General features: G+C 46.5%; 3 protein-coding genes across 6 annotated transcripts in view; 1 reads left to right on the top strand and 2 right to left on the bottom strand.

The window, feature by feature from the left end:
• Positions 1-3,142, bottom strand: part of bcl11bb (BCL11 transcription factor B b) — a 26,549-nt gene extending 23,407 nt beyond the window's left edge. The window contains exon 1 of the mRNA XM_061270463.1: positions 2,292-3,142. Coding sequence (XP_061126447.1) covers positions 2,292-2,355 — 64 coding nt within the window. The 5' untranslated portion in view covers positions 2,356-3,142. The remainder of the gene's footprint in view (positions 1-2,291) is intronic.
• Positions 1-12,502, top strand: part of ccnk (cyclin K) — an 18,255-nt gene extending 5,753 nt beyond the window's left edge. Inside the window, exons 5-15 of one of the 3 annotated variants that reach the window (XM_061270486.1) lie at positions 914-1,022; positions 7,564-7,805; positions 7,889-7,970; positions 8,267-8,398; positions 8,484-8,589; positions 8,669-8,726; positions 8,810-8,979; positions 9,056-9,267; positions 9,340-9,370; positions 9,455-9,532; positions 9,629-12,502. In XM_061270486.1, the coding sequence (XP_061126470.1) occupies positions 7,654-7,805; positions 7,889-7,970; positions 8,267-8,398; positions 8,484-8,589; positions 8,669-8,726; positions 8,810-8,979; positions 9,056-9,267; positions 9,340-9,370; positions 9,455-9,532; positions 9,629-10,170 (1,563 nt within the window). In that variant the 5' untranslated portion in view covers positions 914-1,022; positions 7,564-7,653 and the 3' untranslated portion in view covers positions 10,171-12,502. Of the gene's footprint in view, positions 1-913; positions 1,023-6,861; positions 7,090-7,560; positions 7,806-7,888; positions 7,971-8,266; positions 8,399-8,483; positions 8,590-8,668; positions 8,727-8,809; positions 8,980-9,055; positions 9,268-9,339; positions 9,371-9,454; positions 9,533-9,628 lie in introns of those variants that run through there. The other 2 variants (XM_061270484.1, XM_061270485.1) reach the window with 2 other exon arrangements.
• Positions 12,251-18,654, bottom strand: part of ccdc85cb (coiled-coil domain containing 85C, b) — a 22,819-nt gene continuing 16,415 nt past the window's right edge. For both annotated transcript variants that reach the window (XM_061270506.1, XM_061270505.1), the window contains 3 exons: positions 12,815-12,907; positions 12,623-12,721; positions 12,251-12,463 (listed from right to left, as the gene is read on the bottom strand). In XM_061270506.1, the coding sequence (XP_061126490.1) occupies positions 12,374-12,463; positions 12,623-12,721; positions 12,815-12,907 (282 nt within the window). In that variant the 3' untranslated portion in view covers positions 12,251-12,373. The remainder of the gene's footprint in view (positions 12,464-12,622; positions 12,722-12,814; positions 12,908-18,654) is intronic.

The following is an 18,654-nucleotide window of genomic DNA, read 5'->3' on the forward strand; positions in this document are numbered from 1 at the left end:
TGAGTTGGGGTTTTTTCCCACATGACGACCCCCACAAAAAAGATGGCATTTGAACATCCCCAACTTTAGACAAGTTCGAGTTTCCAATTTATTTTTTCTTGTTTTAATTCTTGTAGATGAAGTATTGTCATTCTGATTTTGACTATACTACTAATACATATGAAGCACTCATGCTATATAAATCCAATTAAATAAATTTGATAAAAAATTCAATTGAATAAATTCAATTAACCTATATATAATGAGTTTGATTTTGATTGTACAGCCAAATTAAAGGACAAAACGAGATGGAGGCGTGTCTTCACCACATCCAAATTGTGATTGCTTTTGACTTGGCAGAGGTGGGCAGGGCACACTGGGGGTGACATTCAAACTTCCGCTACACACACACACACACACACACACTTCTAACTCATTTTTTTGCCACAGTTGTGACTTGTAGAACAGCATTAAACCAAATCGACAGACGGATTTTAGACTGGTTTGTCTTGTACCAAGACCGATTTTTTTAAACATATATATATATTTTGCTAACTTTTAATAACACACGGAATTAAATTTCAGTGTGTGTGTGTCTAAATTTGAATGATTTGGGCTCTGTAGATATTTGCCCACACACACACACACACACACACACTTGCTGATCGCAGTTATCGGTTCCGAAGCGGGACGACAGCAATGCAAAAGCTCTAGCGAAAGCTTCGTCGGAGTTCGAATTGAAACGGTTTGGCCTTGGTGTGAGGGCTTTGCCCTACTGAGCTGACATTCAAGCTTCCGCTCGGCACATGCGCACCCACAGAGCCCAAATAATGATTTGACTCATCTTTTTAGACGTCTGGAGCGAGCCTGAGTAAACAAGACAAACACTTTGTCGCTCATCCGCTGTGTATCTGTGTGTGGTGTGCGAGAACAGGTAGGACCAGATTGAGGCCCGTCTATTTTACGACGTCAACCAACCATCTTGTCCTCCCAATCAGCAAGACACTTCTTCACACCGTTGTGTGGCTCAAGTTCAAAAGCAGGTCTGTGCGTGTCTCTCTGTGTGCGTGTCTGTAAGTTATGCAAAGCGACCAGAAAAAAAAAAAAAAAAAAAGACGTCAAACAAAGTGACCCATGGCTGCAAGCGGGGGTGGGAAATATTTAACTGTTATGCCAAATTTGTCCCCTGCAGCAGACAAATGAAAATATGCAAACTTTTTTTTTTTTTTTTTGGTCATAATGCATACAGGTAAGTGTCACACACACATGAGCACACTTGACACACATGCCCCGAGGTACAACTGTAGTTTGGGATTTTTTTTTTTTTTTTTTTTTTTTGCTCCTCCACATTCTAAAATTAATTGTCTGCACATCAATCAACTTGACTCATTAAAATATTGCAAAGCATCCAATGTGCCTTAGCCATGGTAATAATAACAATAATAAAACTCTGCAATAATGAGAAATTGCATGAAAGAGCTCCCCAATTGTCTCACTAAGTGATGGGGATCAATAATTTGTAACACACACACACACACACACACAAAACATTGGCCACAGATTACATCATGAGCTGGTGTGCATTGAATTAGTGCGATTAGGCCTCGTCTATCAAATTGAATCGAGCGGCAGGCAGGCAGGCAGGCAGCACGGAGGAGATGAAGGTTCAAATTGATATTAGGATTCGGATTATAGGACACTTTTAATCTTTTACACACAGCAAATAGATAAGTGTGTATGATCACAAATGCCCGTGACAAGATAAGTTCTTTAAAGAAATCAAATGAGCAAAAGTTCTTATCTCGTCATGCATGCTTTGTTCTGTTGAAACAAACTTTATATAGTGCGCGATTTGTGTGTGTGATGATTGCAAGAAGAAGCAAAAACAGCTTGATGCAGGCGTGCAATTGGCGTGGTCGTGCATGTGCAATGCACACGTTTAAAACATTGTTTTGTGCAAAAGGGGGGAAAAAATGCATTTTTGCAGTTGAACAAATACGGCGCACGTTTAGCAAAACAATCAATTGTTGTGGCGACTTTCTCGTCGCACGTTGTTTTGCGCGAAAAAAAAAAGCCCGTCTGTCTCGCCATTAAATGATGACCAAATTAAACGCGAGTGTTTTAAGTGACGCGGTTGAATTTTTCGGCTGCTATTTCAACTTTGTTTCGTCCTGTTTTAAACGTGCCGTGTCGAAAATGCGAGTTATTTGAATTCGCCCGAGTCCCAGTTGAAATCCAAATAATATCGACGCGCGTTTTTTTCCGCGGCGGGCAAAGATAAGATGTTGCGGAGGGTTCGGCGTGCATCTCACCTGGTGCCGTCTCCCGGTGGCTCAATGACAAGTGCTGCGGGTTCACCTGCTTGCGGCGGGACATCGCCCCGGCATTTACTCTGGCATTGCCCGGTGAACGGCACTTGGAGTCGGCTCGGACCGTTGTGTCGGTCTGCTGTGGCTCTCGCGTGGACCGGACCCTTACTCCTCTTTTTAAAATGTGTGTTTTATTTTATTTGCGCGTCTTCCTCGACAATTGCTGCGCAAGTTTGGCGGGCAGAAAAAGGATGCAGGCTACGCGCTGCGCTGCGCTGTCCTTCTTCGGGGCAGACAAAACACCTGGACGCGCGCAGCGGGAGCAGGAAGAAGCCACAATGCCAAAACCAAAACAAAAAGCTGCGAAATCCTGCGCCGCGATGCCGCTTTCTTGTCAGTGTTAATTTAGGATCCCGCTGCAAGCACCTTCCTCTTTCCGCTGCTGGTGCTGGTGGTGGTGGTGGTGGTGGTGCACTGGAAAAAAAAATGACCCTTTGGCACCGGCTCCTTGTGTGCGTTTTGGCATCGGCGCTCGGAACGGCAACTCTTGGCTCCTGTGGCGGGAGACTCGCTGATGGAGAGAGAAAGAGAGAGAGAACGAGAGAGCGAGGCAGAGAAAGAGAGCGAGCGAGAGAGAATGCACGGGCAGACAAGACACCTCCTCCTTCTTCTCTTTCTCCTTCTTGTCCAACAAGAGAGTCCAAATGTTTCCTCCTGCTTTCCCTGTTGGGTCTTGTTTAAGAAGACGACCCCATTTGTGTCTGCGCGCGGCGGGCGCACGCGCGTGCGTGTTTGCGGGCGTTTTGAGATGTGCCAGCAGGATCAAATGGGGCCAAAGGCTGATGCCTGCATGTGCCCACCCCTGTTATAGTAGTCTTTTGTTATTTACAACAGAAGTATTCCAGCAGAAAAATCGTAACATGATAGTGCGTTTGCAGGGTGCCACGTGCACGCCAGACCAACAGGGGGCGCTGTTTGTTGATTTAGCCAATCGGAAGCACGTTATTAAAAGGTGACACTTTTGACTTATTTCTGAATGTCACACTCGAGTATAACGTTTTAAAAAATATATTTTTTACGCATAATAAACCGGTATGTCAGCCAATCGAAAAGCAAAAGAAAGTCACTTAAGAGGAAAAGTTCTAATGCTTATATAATTTTAAAAAAAAAGTATAAAATAAATAATGCCTTGTAGTTTACAGCGATGTGGTTGACAAGAACTAGAAGCATGCTGATATTGGTCGATGTCATGACCGTAGACACCCATGTTGTGAGACAACAGCGCCCTCTGTTGATCCGCTCAAGTCCTTTTCCTAATGCTTTCCCTGCAAAGAACTGCAGTAGAAGTAAAAATAAAAAGACAGAACCGGACTGAAAATAAACACTGTAGGTTATTTTGATAAAAATATGCCAATTTTGATCATAAAAGCCTTGCTAATGATAACTAAAACAAATACTTTTTCCCCAGATTTGACATAGAACATTAGTTTTTTAGCACACAATATCATCAAGTTCCATCAATTAAGGTACGCTAATGCTACACCGATGCACTTTACACATTTTTGAAAATGGCAAACCTTCAAATACACCCTGAGTAGTGAGTCACTTGCCGTAGTTGTGAAAGTTGTCTTCGTTTGTCTTCTTACTGTATTATACTGCCCCCGGTGGGCAAGTGGTGCACGCCAGGAGTCGCGATAAATGTCATTTCTTTTCATTGCTTAATTGGGTTATTACTACATTTGATAAAGTTCAGGGCTATTAGAAAGCACTAATGAGCCCTCACCGTTTCCAGAGGCGACCTCATGTTAAGCACTGGAACTACATTGTCCAACATAAAACAGCGCCGTTTAAATGTTGACACTATTTCCTGGTGGAGCAAAAGAAAAAGAAGAAGCGTTTGCCCTCCCGCTCGCCGCAGCGGCGATACATTTAACGCCGGGCCATTAATAAAAGATGGTGAGCAATTTTAAGAGCATTAGAAGTTTGATTGCTGCAGGGCAGACCTGAGGGACTTTCAGGGCCACTAATTATTTATATAAATGAAATGTCATCTCAGCTCTGGCTCAAGTAGACGTAACCTCGGCAGACGCACCGAGGACAGAGATAGAGATGGCACGGTGACGGCCGTCGAAAGTAGCGCCCCCTAAAATTTGGCAAAATCTGCCTCAAGTCCGTCTGAAAAAAACATTTTGATGTCATTTAAAAAAAAAAATAGTTTTAACAATCGCTAACTACCCCCCAAAAAAACCTCAGAAGTCATGCTCAAAAAGGAACAGGAAGTGAGCCATTTTGGTTTGAAGCAGCTCTTTATGAAGTGACTTCACACTCTCTCTGCAGTGTTGCAATGAAATTGATGTGCGAGTGTCGTGGAAGCATAAGTTGCCATGCGTTGGTCCACAGTTTGTGTTGCTGTAGAGCTCCCAACTTTTGGGGGGTTGCTTCCCCCCCCCCCCCCCCCCCCCAATCACCGGCCTCCATGAATACTAAAAGAAAACCACAAACCTAAGTTCTCTAACACACACTCACTCTCCCCGGCTCCCTTGATCCTCACCCGTGGGTGCTCTCAATAATACATCAATGTCTCCATTATAGCTTGTACGCGCAGGCAGTTTAGGCTGCATGCGGGGTGGCTGCGGCGCACACCGCAAATACCGTTTGTGGACACGGGAAATGTTTTAAGTCCAAAGTGTTGCCTCCGAGGGGACACGCCGAGTTCCGCCGCCTAGCCGTCGGGTACCTGAACGCACCGCAGGGTGTTTAGAAGAATGCTCAAGAAAGTTTGGATGCGCTAACGGGGCTAGCAAGAACCTCGGACGTCGAACAAAAGACACTAAAAAAAGGCTCGTCGCTTTGATACAAATGCAAAAATAAAAGTTCCTTATATGAGTGATGGTTGTAGAAATAGTCTGTACCTGGGTGCAACTGTACACATTGTAAAAGTGTGAACAGGTGACATTTTAAGTCACGTTTTAAAATCCTCCAAGCGTAACAAGAAGCATGCAAATGAAGCTAATTATGTCCCATTACATGACATTTAACAAATAGGCGCATGACATGTTTCATAAGAATACTATTGATAATAATATATATAACGTGAAACTAAAATAGTATGTTAGTCAAATGTAAAAGAAAATATTTCCAAAAAATATTTAATACAAAATGCGAGGGAAAAGATATTTGCAAAAGAGGATCCTGAAAGTAAAAAAACATGAGTAATATTAAATAAATAAAGATTACAAAATAATTTTAAAGTATATTATAGGAAATATGAAATTCAGATTTTTTAAGATGTACATTTCTGTGTAATACTAATAATAGAATACCCTTTAAAAGCTAAAAAAAAATACAGCAAATTTAAAACTGTGCCTCTTTGAAAAAAGTGACCCAAAAAAATAGGCCAACCCAAAGGAGGACAAACAGCGTCCACAATGCAGTTTTTATGAGTCAAAAGTGGTTTTAAAAAAAAAAAAAAAGGAACAAAAGAAGGCAATGCGGCCCCCTTGGGGTCAAAGGTCGCACCCATTTGGATGCATCAAAGCTCATAAACAATGAGAGGTCCACTTCATGGGAATATGAATATTGCACTCATCTGAATGCGCAGTGCTTCATTATGCAATGTTTAATATTAATAAAGAAAGTAGATAGATATATTATTCATAAGCTGATTTACTGTGGAATCCGTGAGTGTATGTGTGTGTGCCTGTGTGTGTGTGTTGACGTGAGAGACACATTGAGACGCTCCCTTGCTACAGGCGATACAAGCAGACGAGGCTCTTACTCCTTTTCCATTCTGACAATTCCTGCCACCAGTTAAGAGGATTTGTCCGAGCACCGATGAATTTATAATGAATGCAGATTCCCCATTTTTAATCGGGGCACCTAAATGATTCACCGCTAGTGCGTCTCGGAGGTGCGCCAGCCGCCAGCCTTGCACAGACAAATCAAGGCGGGTCCATCGATGTCATTCAGAAACGTGCTTTTTCACAGCTGCTCGTGTCACTCGACATTACTTTTAATTGTTTAGGCAATATTAGGAGCTAAATTGATGTGTTACTACATGTTTTTTGGAGTTGTTCCCTGTTGGTCGCTCCCAATTATTTTTTTTGCTGTGCCCCCGCCTAGAAGAAAAAAAGATTTAACTCACACAGCCCAACTCTCTTCAGTGACTATAAATATCATTTGTCTATAAAATTGTAATAAGTACACCTCTGCGTAACATTGCATACTTATGTATCCTTTCATTTTAAAGCAAAACACGATTATAGCATAAGTAATAATTGCAAAGACTGTCAAGACTCACATTTGATTGAATTAGACACCACTTGTCTTCTTGATCTCAAATACCTTTTTTTATGAACAATGTCGGGTGTCATATTTGATTAAATGAAACATCTCATCCACGGCTTGTAGACGTTGCCAAGTAGTTACTTGGCTCCCTCTAGGGTTCGTTATCGCAAGTACAACTTCAAACGGTAACAGCGCATTAAAAATCCTAATAATTGCACTTTACATTTACAGATTTGTAACGCCAATTGTAGTAGTCTGCTTTAGTAATGTGTGGGATTTTTCAGAAATTGACAGTAATGCCTTTAATGTACGAAGTGTTGAAAGAAAAGTCAAACGCATGCATCATGACGTCACATCCGCCACAAACGTAACATCCGACGGAATCCACAATGGCGACTCTCTTACCAATTGAATGGATGGATGCCGTTTGCTAGCTTATTTCGAGCCAACTATCTATCGTGCTTTCTAGTTGTCCGGAAGTTTGTTTATATACGCCACAAACTACATGTTAAAGGTAGGACACGTTCTGTTTTGAGAAATATGCAACTTTAGACAAATATTGGTCTTTACCTGTCCGCTTAGCATGCTACAGGTCGTTAGCAGCTAACGACTAGCTAACCTCGCTCGTCAGCGACGCGTAAACCATGGCAAATTGAAGCGTTGACGTTTTTCATTATTTCGTATTTTACGAACTCAAATGCGGGCTCGGCTGATTAATAACATTGGTGGTCTTGTTTTGACTTAACGAAGCCACTTTCAGCGTTTACTTTCAAACTACCTATGACGCGGGACTAACGCTATGAATACATTAATGCTGGGGGTAACTAGGCGACCTAAGCTGCTTGGAAAGGTACAGGTCATTCAATTCCGGCGTTACTCTATGTATCTTTTCTGTATTATTTTTAGTCAACCTAAAATGTGTGTTATCTTACTGAAATACTGCTGAAGCACGTATGCCTAAGTTCTCAAGTTTTGTTCTGTCCAGCAGGCAGTCAACGCGGGGGCCTCTTCCTCTGTGGCCTCTCCCCAGCTGAATAAGGAGTCGAAAGAAAATGCGGCGGCGGCGCAGCAGCAGGTCATGTTGGACCACATCAAACCATGCTGGTACTGGGACAAGAAAGATTTAGCACACACGCCCTCTCAGTCGGAAGGCCTGGACCCGGGCACCGAAGCCCGCTACCGCAGAGAGGGAGCCCGCTTCATATTCGACGTGGGCACCAAACTCGGCCTGTATCCTCTTTTGTGACCGAACTTTTCAGAAAGCACCCATAATGTAGCGTAGAATCGGTCTTTGCTTCCTTGACGACTGGTAGACATTACGACACACTGGCGACGGGCATCATCTACTTCCACCGTTTCTACATGTTTCACTCTTTCAAGCAGTTCCCCAGATATGTAAGTTCTTGTCAGGGCACGGAAAAGGTTTTTATAAACCGGTCATTTTTGCTATACTTTTTCCCCCTCAGTAAAGATGTTACAATACATTTTACCGGTTATTTTTTCATGAGTTAAGATTTCCTTTGAAGGAATTTTTTGTGACGAGTCCAATCCTCTGAGGGTAAAAAAAATCGAGTACACCTATTTCATAAAGTACACTTATTATTATTTTTTTAATCCTGAGGAAGTAGAGGCAACATTTTAATTACCAAAGTTTTCACTGTTTTAACAGAAAAGCGATGTTTGTGTTATAGGTGACGGGAGCTTGTTGTCTCTTTCTGGCGGGCAAAGTGGAGGAAACGCCCAAAAAGTGCAAAGACATCATCAAGACGGCGCGCAGTTTGCTCAACGATGTGCAGTTTGCGCAGTTTGGAGATGACCCCAAGGTCCACTTTGCAAACATTTTTACATGTTAGGGATAAAAGTTGATTTAGAAGACCGAGCTAAAACCAAAGTGTGTGCGTGTTCCAGGAGGAGGTGATGGTGTTGGAGCGAATTCTGCTGCAGACCATCAAGTTTGACCTGCAAGTCGAGCACCCTTACATGTTCCTCCTGCGTTACGTCAAGCAGCTCAAAGGTTGACGCCATTTTGTGAAGACGGCCACGGTTGTCATTTAATGTTGCCAACTGACCTTTGACCTGTTGCATCGGTAAAGGGGAGAAGAATAAAGTGTGCAAGGTGCTCCAGATGGCCTGGACCTTCGTCAACGACAGGTGAGGCTCTCGTCACGTGACCTTTGGAAACAGAAAACATTGGGTTGATCTGCAGTAACTCTATTCACCATTCGACCCAACAGCCTGTGCACCATGCTGTCGCTGCAGTGGGAGCCGGAGATCATCGCGGTGGCCGTCATGTACCTGGCAGGTCGCCTGTGCAAGTTCGACCTCCAGGAGTGGACGGCAAAGCAATCGTCGCGCCGCTGGTGGGAGCAGTTTGTCCAAGACGTCCCCGTTGAGCTCCTCGAAGGTAAAGGCGCGTCCTGAAAGTCGTTGACACGGACTGATGCTTTTCCAGCAAAGATAAAAATGTTTTTGCGTATCAGACATCTGCCATCAGATCCTGGACTTGTACTCCCACGGCAATAAGCCCATCCCCCAGCAGATGCAGGATAAGGAGCGGGTGTCCGCTGCCCCCGTCCTGACTCCCACCCCCCCGGCGCCACCATTAGCCGCCAACCCTCCGCCGCCTCCGCCCCCGGCCAAGAAGGCGTCCCCGCAAGGCGGGAGCCCAGCGCGACAACTCAAACGGACACATGTGAGCGAGCCAGCCGGTGCCTCATTTGCATTCCTTTGCTGCCGCTGGCCACTAAAATCTTTCTCCCCGCAGACCTCCCCCAAGGAAGAACCAAAGCCCTCAGGTACACACACACACACGCGCGTCCTAAATATCGCTAGAAAACATTTTGAACCTTTGAACATGTTTAATGTTCTTTCATCTTCAGAACAAGCTGGATCAAAGATTCCTCGACTGGAGAGCCCCATGCCGCCGCTGCCCACTTCGCAGCCGCCGCCGCCACCGGGTATGCAATAATCAAAGTTTTCCATCAACATTTTCACGTAGAAGTTTGGCAGCATCCTGTAAAATGTGACATCTTTTCCTCTTTTGTCTGTTGTAGAGCGCAAACCCGCTGCCCCTGCCCCACCCACGGAAGTGGAAGCCCCGAGCGAAGCAGCCCCGCCGCCACCTCACGCGCCACCGCCTAACCAGCCCCACGCGCCCCCTCCCCTCCCTCACCGGCCACCTCCGCCGCCACCCTCCAACTACGTCATGTCCACCACCAGCTCGTACATGTCGGGCGAGGGCTACCAGAACCTCCAGTCCATGATGAAGACGGAGGCGCCCACCTATGCGCCCCCCATGCCACCAACCTACGCCCCCCCAATGCCACCCTACCACGTGTACCCGCCGCCCAGCGCCCCACCACCGTCCCATCCTCCACCTGCGGGCTACCCGCCGCCCACAATGCCTCCTAGCTACCCGCCGCCGGGCTACACCAACTTTCCTCCCCCGCCACACATGCCGCACACCCACGTACCCCCGCCCATTGGCCTCCCCCCTGCCGGATACCCGCCCCCGCCCGTGCCGCAAGGCCAGCCACAGGTGCCCCTGCCCCCGCCACCTGGCATGCCCATGAACCGTGGTGGATGGATGAGATGAAATGAGATTAATTTCAGCCGATAGAGCCGGTCTAATTTTTTGGAGTGTGTTGTTGACACCGTGTCGTGGTTTAGGTCGACCAGGTGGGATTTTCTGCCCTTGTGTGCCTTAAGTTAGCAAGGCACGGTTCTGCTTCTCACCTTTGGGGATGTGTCAAATTGGCATTTTGGGAAAAGTCATTTGCATTTTTTGTTCAGTTTTCTTACACCTAGGTTAGGGACCAACACTTGACAGGAATAGTAGCTGTATAGACAGAGGCGAGGCCCACTAGCCACAAATTGTACAACGTGAGAATAATCAGTCTTCCCAGAAATTTTCAAAATTGGTATCCGAGATGGCTTGTTGTGTTTTATTTTGCCATTGTGAAATGTCTAAACTGTTTCTGGTGTTGCCACAAGGGTGCAGTGTTGGTGCAAAAATGAAGCAGACAGGAGCACTGTTGTATCAACAAGTAGTTTTATTTTCTCTTCTGATTCTAAACGTGGCCTAGTCAGTCAGCCAGCTGCGATCCGCTCAGATGCGTTGAGAAGGACAGGAAGACATTGATGACATTACGGTCATGCTAGTGAGTGTCAGCGCTGTTGATTAGACAAGTGTTCCAAATTTAAAACACAACTCCAAATGTCTATGTACATTTTTTGACAAGAGAATCATGGCTTCCAATCACTTACTAGAAAAAAAAGGACACTTTTTACCAAGAGTTATTAAATTAATATTAGGGCCACACTGAAGAGGGAAGCAGAACTGGAGGGAAAAAATCACTATATATATTAATACTGAAGACCTTGTTTAAAAGAAAAGCGGTAAAATTGACTTCATGTGTTCAGTTTGTTGTACAGCGAACAATTGTGAGTGTTTGTGAAGAAATGTTCTCGTCAGGGCTTTTGCCGACATTTGTGAACTTTGACATAAACTTATAGTTTGCTACAGTCACAATTGTTTGCTAATCCTTTTGTTTTTTTTAGGAGTGTGGCCCTAATACTGCTTGCTTAGAATGAAATGTGTACATGTTTGTTTGGGGTTGTTTTTGCACGTCTCATTGCAAACTCTTGTTTCTGACATCAAGAAGAGAACTTGTTAAAGGAATGCTTCATTTATTTAGCCAATTTCAGCAGTAAAACTGTTTGCCTCTTGCTGTTGACTGAAAATGAGGTCCTGGATTTAGGGGTCAGCAAATGACCATTCATGGCTCATGTGACATTTGTAAGCGGAGATGTGATTGGTCATTTCCTGAGTCCTGAGGTCATGTGATGTCATTTTAAGTTGATGTAAAAGAAAATGTTACTTTAAATGATACTTTATTTAATTGTTCATGAGAATTTGTTGTAGACCAAATTTGAACATTTTACTGCTGAGAATGGCCTGAATAAGAAAAGCATCCCTTAAAGATTTTGCGATTGAGACACTGGTCAGAACCACAAAAGGTTAACAAGAACATGCACAGCGTCAACAGTCTTGTAGCAAACGCGACACCGACCTGAGAACGTGATTGTCGAGCATGCACACAGCATCCATTTGGGCTCGTTTCAGTAGACACGGTGACAAATAGTATTCACAATGTGTAGCTTGTGTGGTAAACAGTCTCTGTTGGAACCAAAAGTCAAATGCTAACAGTGACAATGTTAACTGTAAACGAGCCCAAAAGGTGCCAAAGCCCCCTTCCCCACCGTGGGCAGCAAATGTCAACGTTTGCTGCTCTGAGGACAGGGGCCTTAAGTCAGTGGATCCACACCACTTAACACAACCAAAGCATTTTACACTAGCAATAAACATGACAGGGCAAATAATTCATAAACAATAACTACAATTTCCAAAGTTAGGCTACACCTAAATCTTAGATGTCTTTATTGCATTAACTAACAAGAACCCGTTACAGTCAAAACGTAAGTGTACTCTGAGGAGATGTAGTGCCCAGTAGGGGGCACTACAGTAGCTCATATCAAAATGGTAAGATGTGTGCGGCACCTGTGCTTGAACCCACGCAGCGTTGGTACCTCTGGCCCACAACCCAATGTCAACTGACTGCAACACTGTGGGAAAGTCCAAAACTCTTATGCGATACGCAGTGTTGTGGATAGTATTCTGTTTTTTTTTTTTTTTTTTTTTCCCTCCTCTCCAATGTTTTACCAGGTAGAGCAATTGAGGAAAATGTTCTCAATTGATTTCCCTGGTAAAACATTGATGCTGTCACCAGCTGGCATTATTACATGGGCCCCTTGAACTGGTTGCCGGACAGATGCTGGCGAATGGACAGTTTGGAGCCAGCTGCATCACCCAACTTCCTCCACACGACCTGCAATTGAAACGAATAAAGGTTTTTTTTCCCCTCTAAGCCACATGTTATCTTTTCTTGTACAGTTTCAGACAGAAAAAAGACAGAATGAAAGAGAGCAAAAGAAAGGAAGACAATGAGAAGAGAGAGAACAAGTAGAAAGAGACAATGTTTACGTACGTTGCACATCTCTCTGACGATGGCCTTCTCTTTCTCGCTGAGGTCATCTTCATAGTCCTCAGGAACCTGCTTGTCCAAGTTCTCATGCACCTCCAGCACCTGCAAGGCACAAAGTCCCATGAGCTGCCTAAACATCCTGAGGCCAAAGAAAACTTGCAAAGGGCAGACCATGCCCCAACCCCTTCCACTCACCTTCATGGCATGCACCACAGCCTCGGGCTTCTGCACGCATGACAAATATCCCGTGGCTGGAGAGGATTCGCTGGTGGGGAGACGACCTGAAACCTAAACATGGACAACAGTGTTAGCATTAACCTACAGCTTAACCGAACCAATTACATTTCACGTGAGAGTGATTGAGTGTGTGTGTGAGTGTGAGAGTGAGACGGAGGGTGAGTGTGTGTATGAGAGTGAGACGGAGGGTGAGAGTGAGTGAGAGAGTGAGTGTGCGAGTGTGAGAATAAGTGTGAGAGTGATTGAGTGTGTGAGAGTGATTGAGTGTGTGAGAGATTGTGAGACGGAGTGTGTGACGGAGTGTGTGACGGAGTGTGACGGAGTGTGTGACGGAGTGAGTGTCTGTGTGAGTGAGTGAGTGAGTGAGTGAGTGAGTGAGTGTCTGTGTGAGTGTCTGTGTGAGTGAGTGAGTGAGTGAGTGAGTGAGTGAGTGAGTGAGTGAGTGTCTGTGTGAGTGAGTGAGTGTCTGTGTGAGTGAGTGAGTGTCTGTGTGAGTGAGTGAGTGAGTGAGTGAGTGAGTGAGTGAGTGAGTGAGTGAGCGAGCGAGAGTGCGAGCGAGAGTGTGAGTGACTGAGTGAGTGTGTGAGTGAGAGAGTGAGAGAGTGAGTGTGAGAGTGAGTGTGAGAGTGAGAGTGAGAATAAGTGAGAATGAGTGTGAGAGTGATTGAGCGTGTGAGAGTGAGTGTGTGTGTGTGAGAGTGATTGAGTGTGTGAGTGAGTGTGTGTGAGAGTGTGTGAGAGTGTGAGAGTGTGAGAGTGTGTGAGTGTGTGAGTGTGTGAGTGTGTGAGTGTGTGAGTGTGTGAGTGAGTGAGTGAGTGAGTGAGTGTGTGAGTGAGTGAGTGTCTGTGTGTCTGTGTGAGTGAGTGAGTGAGTGTCTGTGTGAGTGAGTGAGTGAGTGAGTGAGTGTCTGTGTGAGTGTCTGTGTGAGTGTCTGTGTGAGTGAGTGAGTGAGTGAGTGTCTGTGTGAGTGTCTGTGTGAGTGTCTGTGTGAGTGTCTGAGTGAGTGTCTGAGTGAGTGTCTGTGTGAGTGAGTGAGTGAGTGAGTGAGTGAGTGAGTGAGTGAGTGAGTGAGTGAGTGAGCGAGCGAGAGTGTGAGTGAGTGAGTGAGTGAGTGAGTGAGTGAGTGAGCGAGTGAGCGAGCGTGTGAGCGAGTGTGAGAATAAGTGAGAATGAGTGTGAGAGTGATTGAGCGTGTGAGAGTGAGTGTGTGAGTGAGTGAGTGAGTGAGTGAGTGAGTGAGTGAGTGACTGAGTGACTGAGTGACTGAGTGACTGAGTGACTGAGTGAGCGAGCGAGCGAGAGTGCGAGCGAGCGAGAGTGTGAGTGACTGAGTGACTGAGTGAGCGAGCGAGCGAGAGTGCGAGCGAGCGAGAGTGTGAGTGACTGAGTGAGTGACTGAGTGAGTGACTGAGTGAGTGAGTGAGTGAGTGTGAGAGTGAGTGTGAGAGTGAGTGTGAGAGTGAGAATAAGTGAGAATGAGTGTGAGAGTGATTGAGTGTGTGAGAGTGAGTGTGTGTGTGTGAGAGTGATTGAGTGTGTGAGTGAGTGTGTGTGTGTGTGTGAGAGTGTGTGAGTGTGTGAGTGTGTGAGTGTGTGAGTGAGTGAGTGAGTGTCTGTGTGTCTGTGTGAGTGAGTGAGTGAGTGAGTGTCTGTGTGTCTGTGTGAGTGAGTGAGTGAGTGAGTGAGTGAGTGAGTGTCTGTGTGAGTGTCTGAGTGAGTGTCTGAGTGAGTGTCTGTGTGAGTGAGTGAGTGAGTGAGTGAGTGAGTGAGTGAGTGAGTGAGCGAGCGAGAGTGTGAGTGAGTGAGTGAGTGAGTGAGTGAGTGAGTGAGTGAGCGAGTGAGTGAGCGTGTGAGCGAGTGTGAGAATAAGTGAGAATGAGTGTGAGAGTGATTGAGCGTGTGAGAGTGAGTGTGTGAGTGTGTGAGTGAGTGAGTGAGTGACTGAGTGACTGAGTGACTGAGTGACTGAGTGACTGAGTGACTGAGTGACTGAGTGACTGAGTGACTGAGTGAGCGAGCGAGCGAGAGTGCGAGCGAGCGAGAGTGTGAGTGACTGAGTGACTGAGTGACTGAGTGAGCGAGCGAGCGAGAGTGCGAGCGAGCGAGAGTGTGAGTGACTGAGTGAGTGACTGAGTGAGTGACTGAGTGAGTGAGTGTGAGAGTGAGTGTGAGAGTGAGTGTGAGAGTGAGAATAAGTGAGAATGAGTGTGAGAGTGATTGAGTGTGTGAGAGTGAGTGTGTGTGTGTGAGAGTGATTGAGTGTGTGAGTGAGTGTGTGTGTGTGTGAGAGTGTGTGAGTGTGTGAGTGTGTGAGTGTGTGAGTGTGTGAGTGTGTGAGTGTGTGAGTGAGTGAGTGAGTGTCTGTGTGTCTGTGTGAGTGAGTGAGTGTCTGTGTGTCTGTGTGAGTGAGTGAGTGAGTGAGTGAGTGAGTGAGTGAGTGTCTGTGTGAGTGTCTGTGTGAGTGTCTGTGTGAGTGAGTGAGTGAGTGAGTGAGTGAGTGAGTGTCTGTGTGAGTGTCTGTGTGAGTGTCTGTGTGAGTGTCTGTGTGAGTGAGTGAGTGAGTGAGTGAGTGAGTGAGTGAGTGAGTGAGTGAGCGAGCGAGAGTGCGAGCGAGAGTGTGAGTGAGTGAGTGAGTGAGTGAGTGAGTGAGTGAGTGAGTGAGTGAGTGAGTGAGCGAGTGAGCGAGCGTGTGAGTGAGTGTGAGAATAAGTGAGAATGAGTGTGAGAGTGATTGAGCGTGTGAGAGTGATTGAGCGTGTGAGAGAGTGAGTGAGTGAGTGAGTGAGTGAGTGAGTGAGCGAGCGAGTGAGTGAGCGAGTGAGTGACGGAGTGTGTGACGGAGTGTGTGACGGAGTGTGTGACTGAGTGAGAGAGTGAGTGTGTGACTGAGTGAGAGAGTGAGTGTGAGAGTGAGTGTGAGAGTGAGTGTGAGAGTGAGTGTGAGAGTGAGTGTGAGAGTGAGAATAAGTGAGAATGAGTGTGAGAATGAGTGTGAGAGCGAGAATAAGTGAGAATGAGTGTGTGAGAGTGAGTGTGTGTGTGTGTGAGAGTGATTGAGTGTGTGAGAGTGATTGAGTGTGTGAGAGTGATTGAGTGTGTGAGAGTGATTGAGTGTGTGAGAGTGAGAGTGATTGAGTGTGTGAGAGTGAGAGTGATTGAGTGTGTGAGAGTGAGAGTGAGAGTGTGTGTGTGTGTGTGTGAGAGTGTGAGAGTGTGAGAGTGTGAGAGTGTGAGAGTGTGTGAGTGTGTGAGTGTGTGAGTGTGTGAGTGTGTGAGTGAGTGAGTGAGTGAGTGAGCGAGCGAGAGTGCGAGCGAGAGTGTGAGTGACTGAGTGAGTGTGTGAGTGTGTGAGTGTGTGAGTGTGAGTGTGTGTGTGTGTGTGTGTGTGTGTGTGTGTGTGTGTGTGTGTGTGTGTGTGAGTGTGAGTGAGTGTGAGTGAGTGTGAGTGAGTGTGAGTGAGTGTGAGTGAGTGAGTGAGTGAGTGAGTGAGTGAGTGAGTGAGTGAGTGAGTGAGTGAGTGAGTGAGTGAGTGAGTGAGTGAGTGAGTGAGTGAGTGAGTGAGTGAGTGAGTGAGTGAGTGAGTGAGTGAGTGAGTGAGTGAGTGAGTGAGTGAGTGAGTGAGTGAGTGAGTGAGTGAGTGAGTGAGTGAGTGGCTGTGTGAGTGTCTGAGTGAGTGTCTGAGTGAGTGTCTGAGTGAGTGTCTGAGTGAGTGTCTGAGTGAGTGTCTGAGTGAGTGTCTGAGTGAGTGAGTGTCTGAGTGAGTGAGTGTCTGAGTGAGTGAGTGTCTGAGTGAGTGAGTGTCTGAGTGAGTGAGTGTCTGAGTGAGTGAGTGTCTGAGTGAGTGAGTGTCTGAGTGAGTGAGTGTCTGAGTGAGTGAGTGAGTGAGTGAGTGAGTGAGTGAGTGAGTGAGTGTCTGTGTGAGTGTCTGTGTGAGTGAGTGAGTGAGTGAGTGAGTGAGTGAGTGAGTGTCTGAGTGAGTGAGTGAGTGTCTGTGTGAGTGAGTGAGTGTCTGTGTGAGTGAGTGAGCGAGCGAGCGAGCGAGCGAGAGTGCGAGTGACTGAGTGACTGAGTGACTGAGTGACTGAGTGACTGAGTGACTGAGTGAGTGAGTGAGTGAGTGAGTGAGTGAGTGAGTGAGTGAGTGAGTGTCTGTGTGAGTGGCTGTGTGAGTGTCTGTGTGAGTGTGTGAGTGTGTGAGTGAGTGAGTGTCTGTGTGAGTGTCTGTGTGAGTGTCTGTGTGAGTGTCTGTGTGAGTGTCTGAGTGAGTGTCTGAGTGAGTGTCTGAGTGAGTGTCTGTGTGAGTGAGTGAGTGAGTGAGTGAGTGAGTGAGTGAGTGAGTGAGTGAGTGAGCGAGCGAGAGTGTGAGTGAGTGAGTGAGTGAGTGAGTGAGTGAGCGAGTGAGCGAGCGTGTGAGCGAGTGTGAGAATAAGTGAGAATGAGTGTGAGAGTGATTGAGCGTGTGAGAGTGAGTGTGTGAGTGTGTGAGTGTGTGAGTGTGTGAGTGTGTGAGTGAGTGAGTGAGTGAGTGAGTGAGTGAGTGACTGAGTGAGTGAGTGACTGAGTGACTGAGTGAGCGAGCGAGAGTGCGAGCGAGCGAGAGTGTGAGTGACTGAGTGACTGAGTGAGCGAGCGAGCGAGAGTGCGAGCGAGCGAGAGTGTGAGTGACTGAGTGAGTGACTGAGTGAGTGTGTGAGTGAGTGAGTGTGAGAGTGAGTGTGAGAGTGAGCGTGAGAGTGAGAATAAGTGAGAATGAGTGTGAGAGTGATTGAGTGTGTGAGAGTGAGTGTGTGTGTGTGAGAGTGATTGAGTGTGTGAGTGAGTGTGTGTGTGTGAGAGAGTGTGTGAGTGTGTGAGTGTGTGAGTGTGTGAGTGTGTGAGTGTGTGAGTGTGTGAGTGTGTGAGTGTGTGAGTGAGTGAGTGAGTGTCTGTGTGTCTGTGTGAGTGAGTGTCTGTGTGAGTGAGTGAGTGTCTGTGTGAGTGTCTGTGTGAGTGTCTGTGTGAGTGTCTGTGTGAGTGTCTGTGTGAGTGAGTGTCTGTGTGAGTGTCTGTGTGAGTGAGTGTCTGTGTGAGTGTCTGTGTGAGTGTCTGTGTGAGTGTCTGTGTGAGTGTCTGTGTGAGTGTCTGTGTGAGTGTCTGTGTGAGTGTCTGTGTGAGTGTCTGTGTGAGTGTCTGTGTGTCTGTGTGAGTGAGTGAGTGAGTGAGTGAGTGAGTGAGTGAGTGAGCGAGCGAGAGTGCGAGCGAGAGTGTGAGTGAGTGAGTGAGTGAGTGAGTGAGTGAGTGAGTGAGTGAGTGAGTGAGTGAGTGAGTGAGTGAGCGAGTGAGCGAGCGTGTGAGTGAGTGTGAGAATAAGTGAGAATGAGTGTGAGAGTGATTGAGCGTGTGAGAGTGATTGAGCGTGTGAGAGAGTGAGTGAGTGAGTGAGTGAGTGAGTGAGTGAGTGAGTGAGTGAGTGAGTGAGTGAGTGAGTGAGTGAGTGAGTGAGTGAGTGAGTGAGTGAGCGAGCGAGTGAGTGAGCGAGTGACGGAGTGTGTGACGGAGTGTGTGACGGAGTGTGTGACTGAGTGAGAGAGTGAGTGTGAGAGTGAGTGAGAGAGTGAGTGAGAGAGTGAGTGTGAGAGTGAGTGTGAGAGTGAGTGTGAGAGTGAGAATAAGTGAGAATGAGTGTGAGAATGAGTGTGAGAGCGAGAATAAGTGAGAATGAGTGTGTGAGAGTGAGTGTGTGTGTGTGTGAGAGTGATTGAGTGTGTGAGAGTGATTGAGTGTGTGAGAGTGATTGAGTGTGTGAGAGTGATTGAGT

The sequence above is a fragment of the Syngnathus typhle genome, linkage group LG22 (assembly GCF_033458585.1).
Source record: "Syngnathus typhle isolate RoL2023-S1 ecotype Sweden linkage group LG22, RoL_Styp_1.0, whole genome shotgun sequence".
Taxonomy (NCBI): Eukaryota; Metazoa; Chordata; class Actinopteri; order Syngnathiformes; family Syngnathidae; genus Syngnathus; species Syngnathus typhle.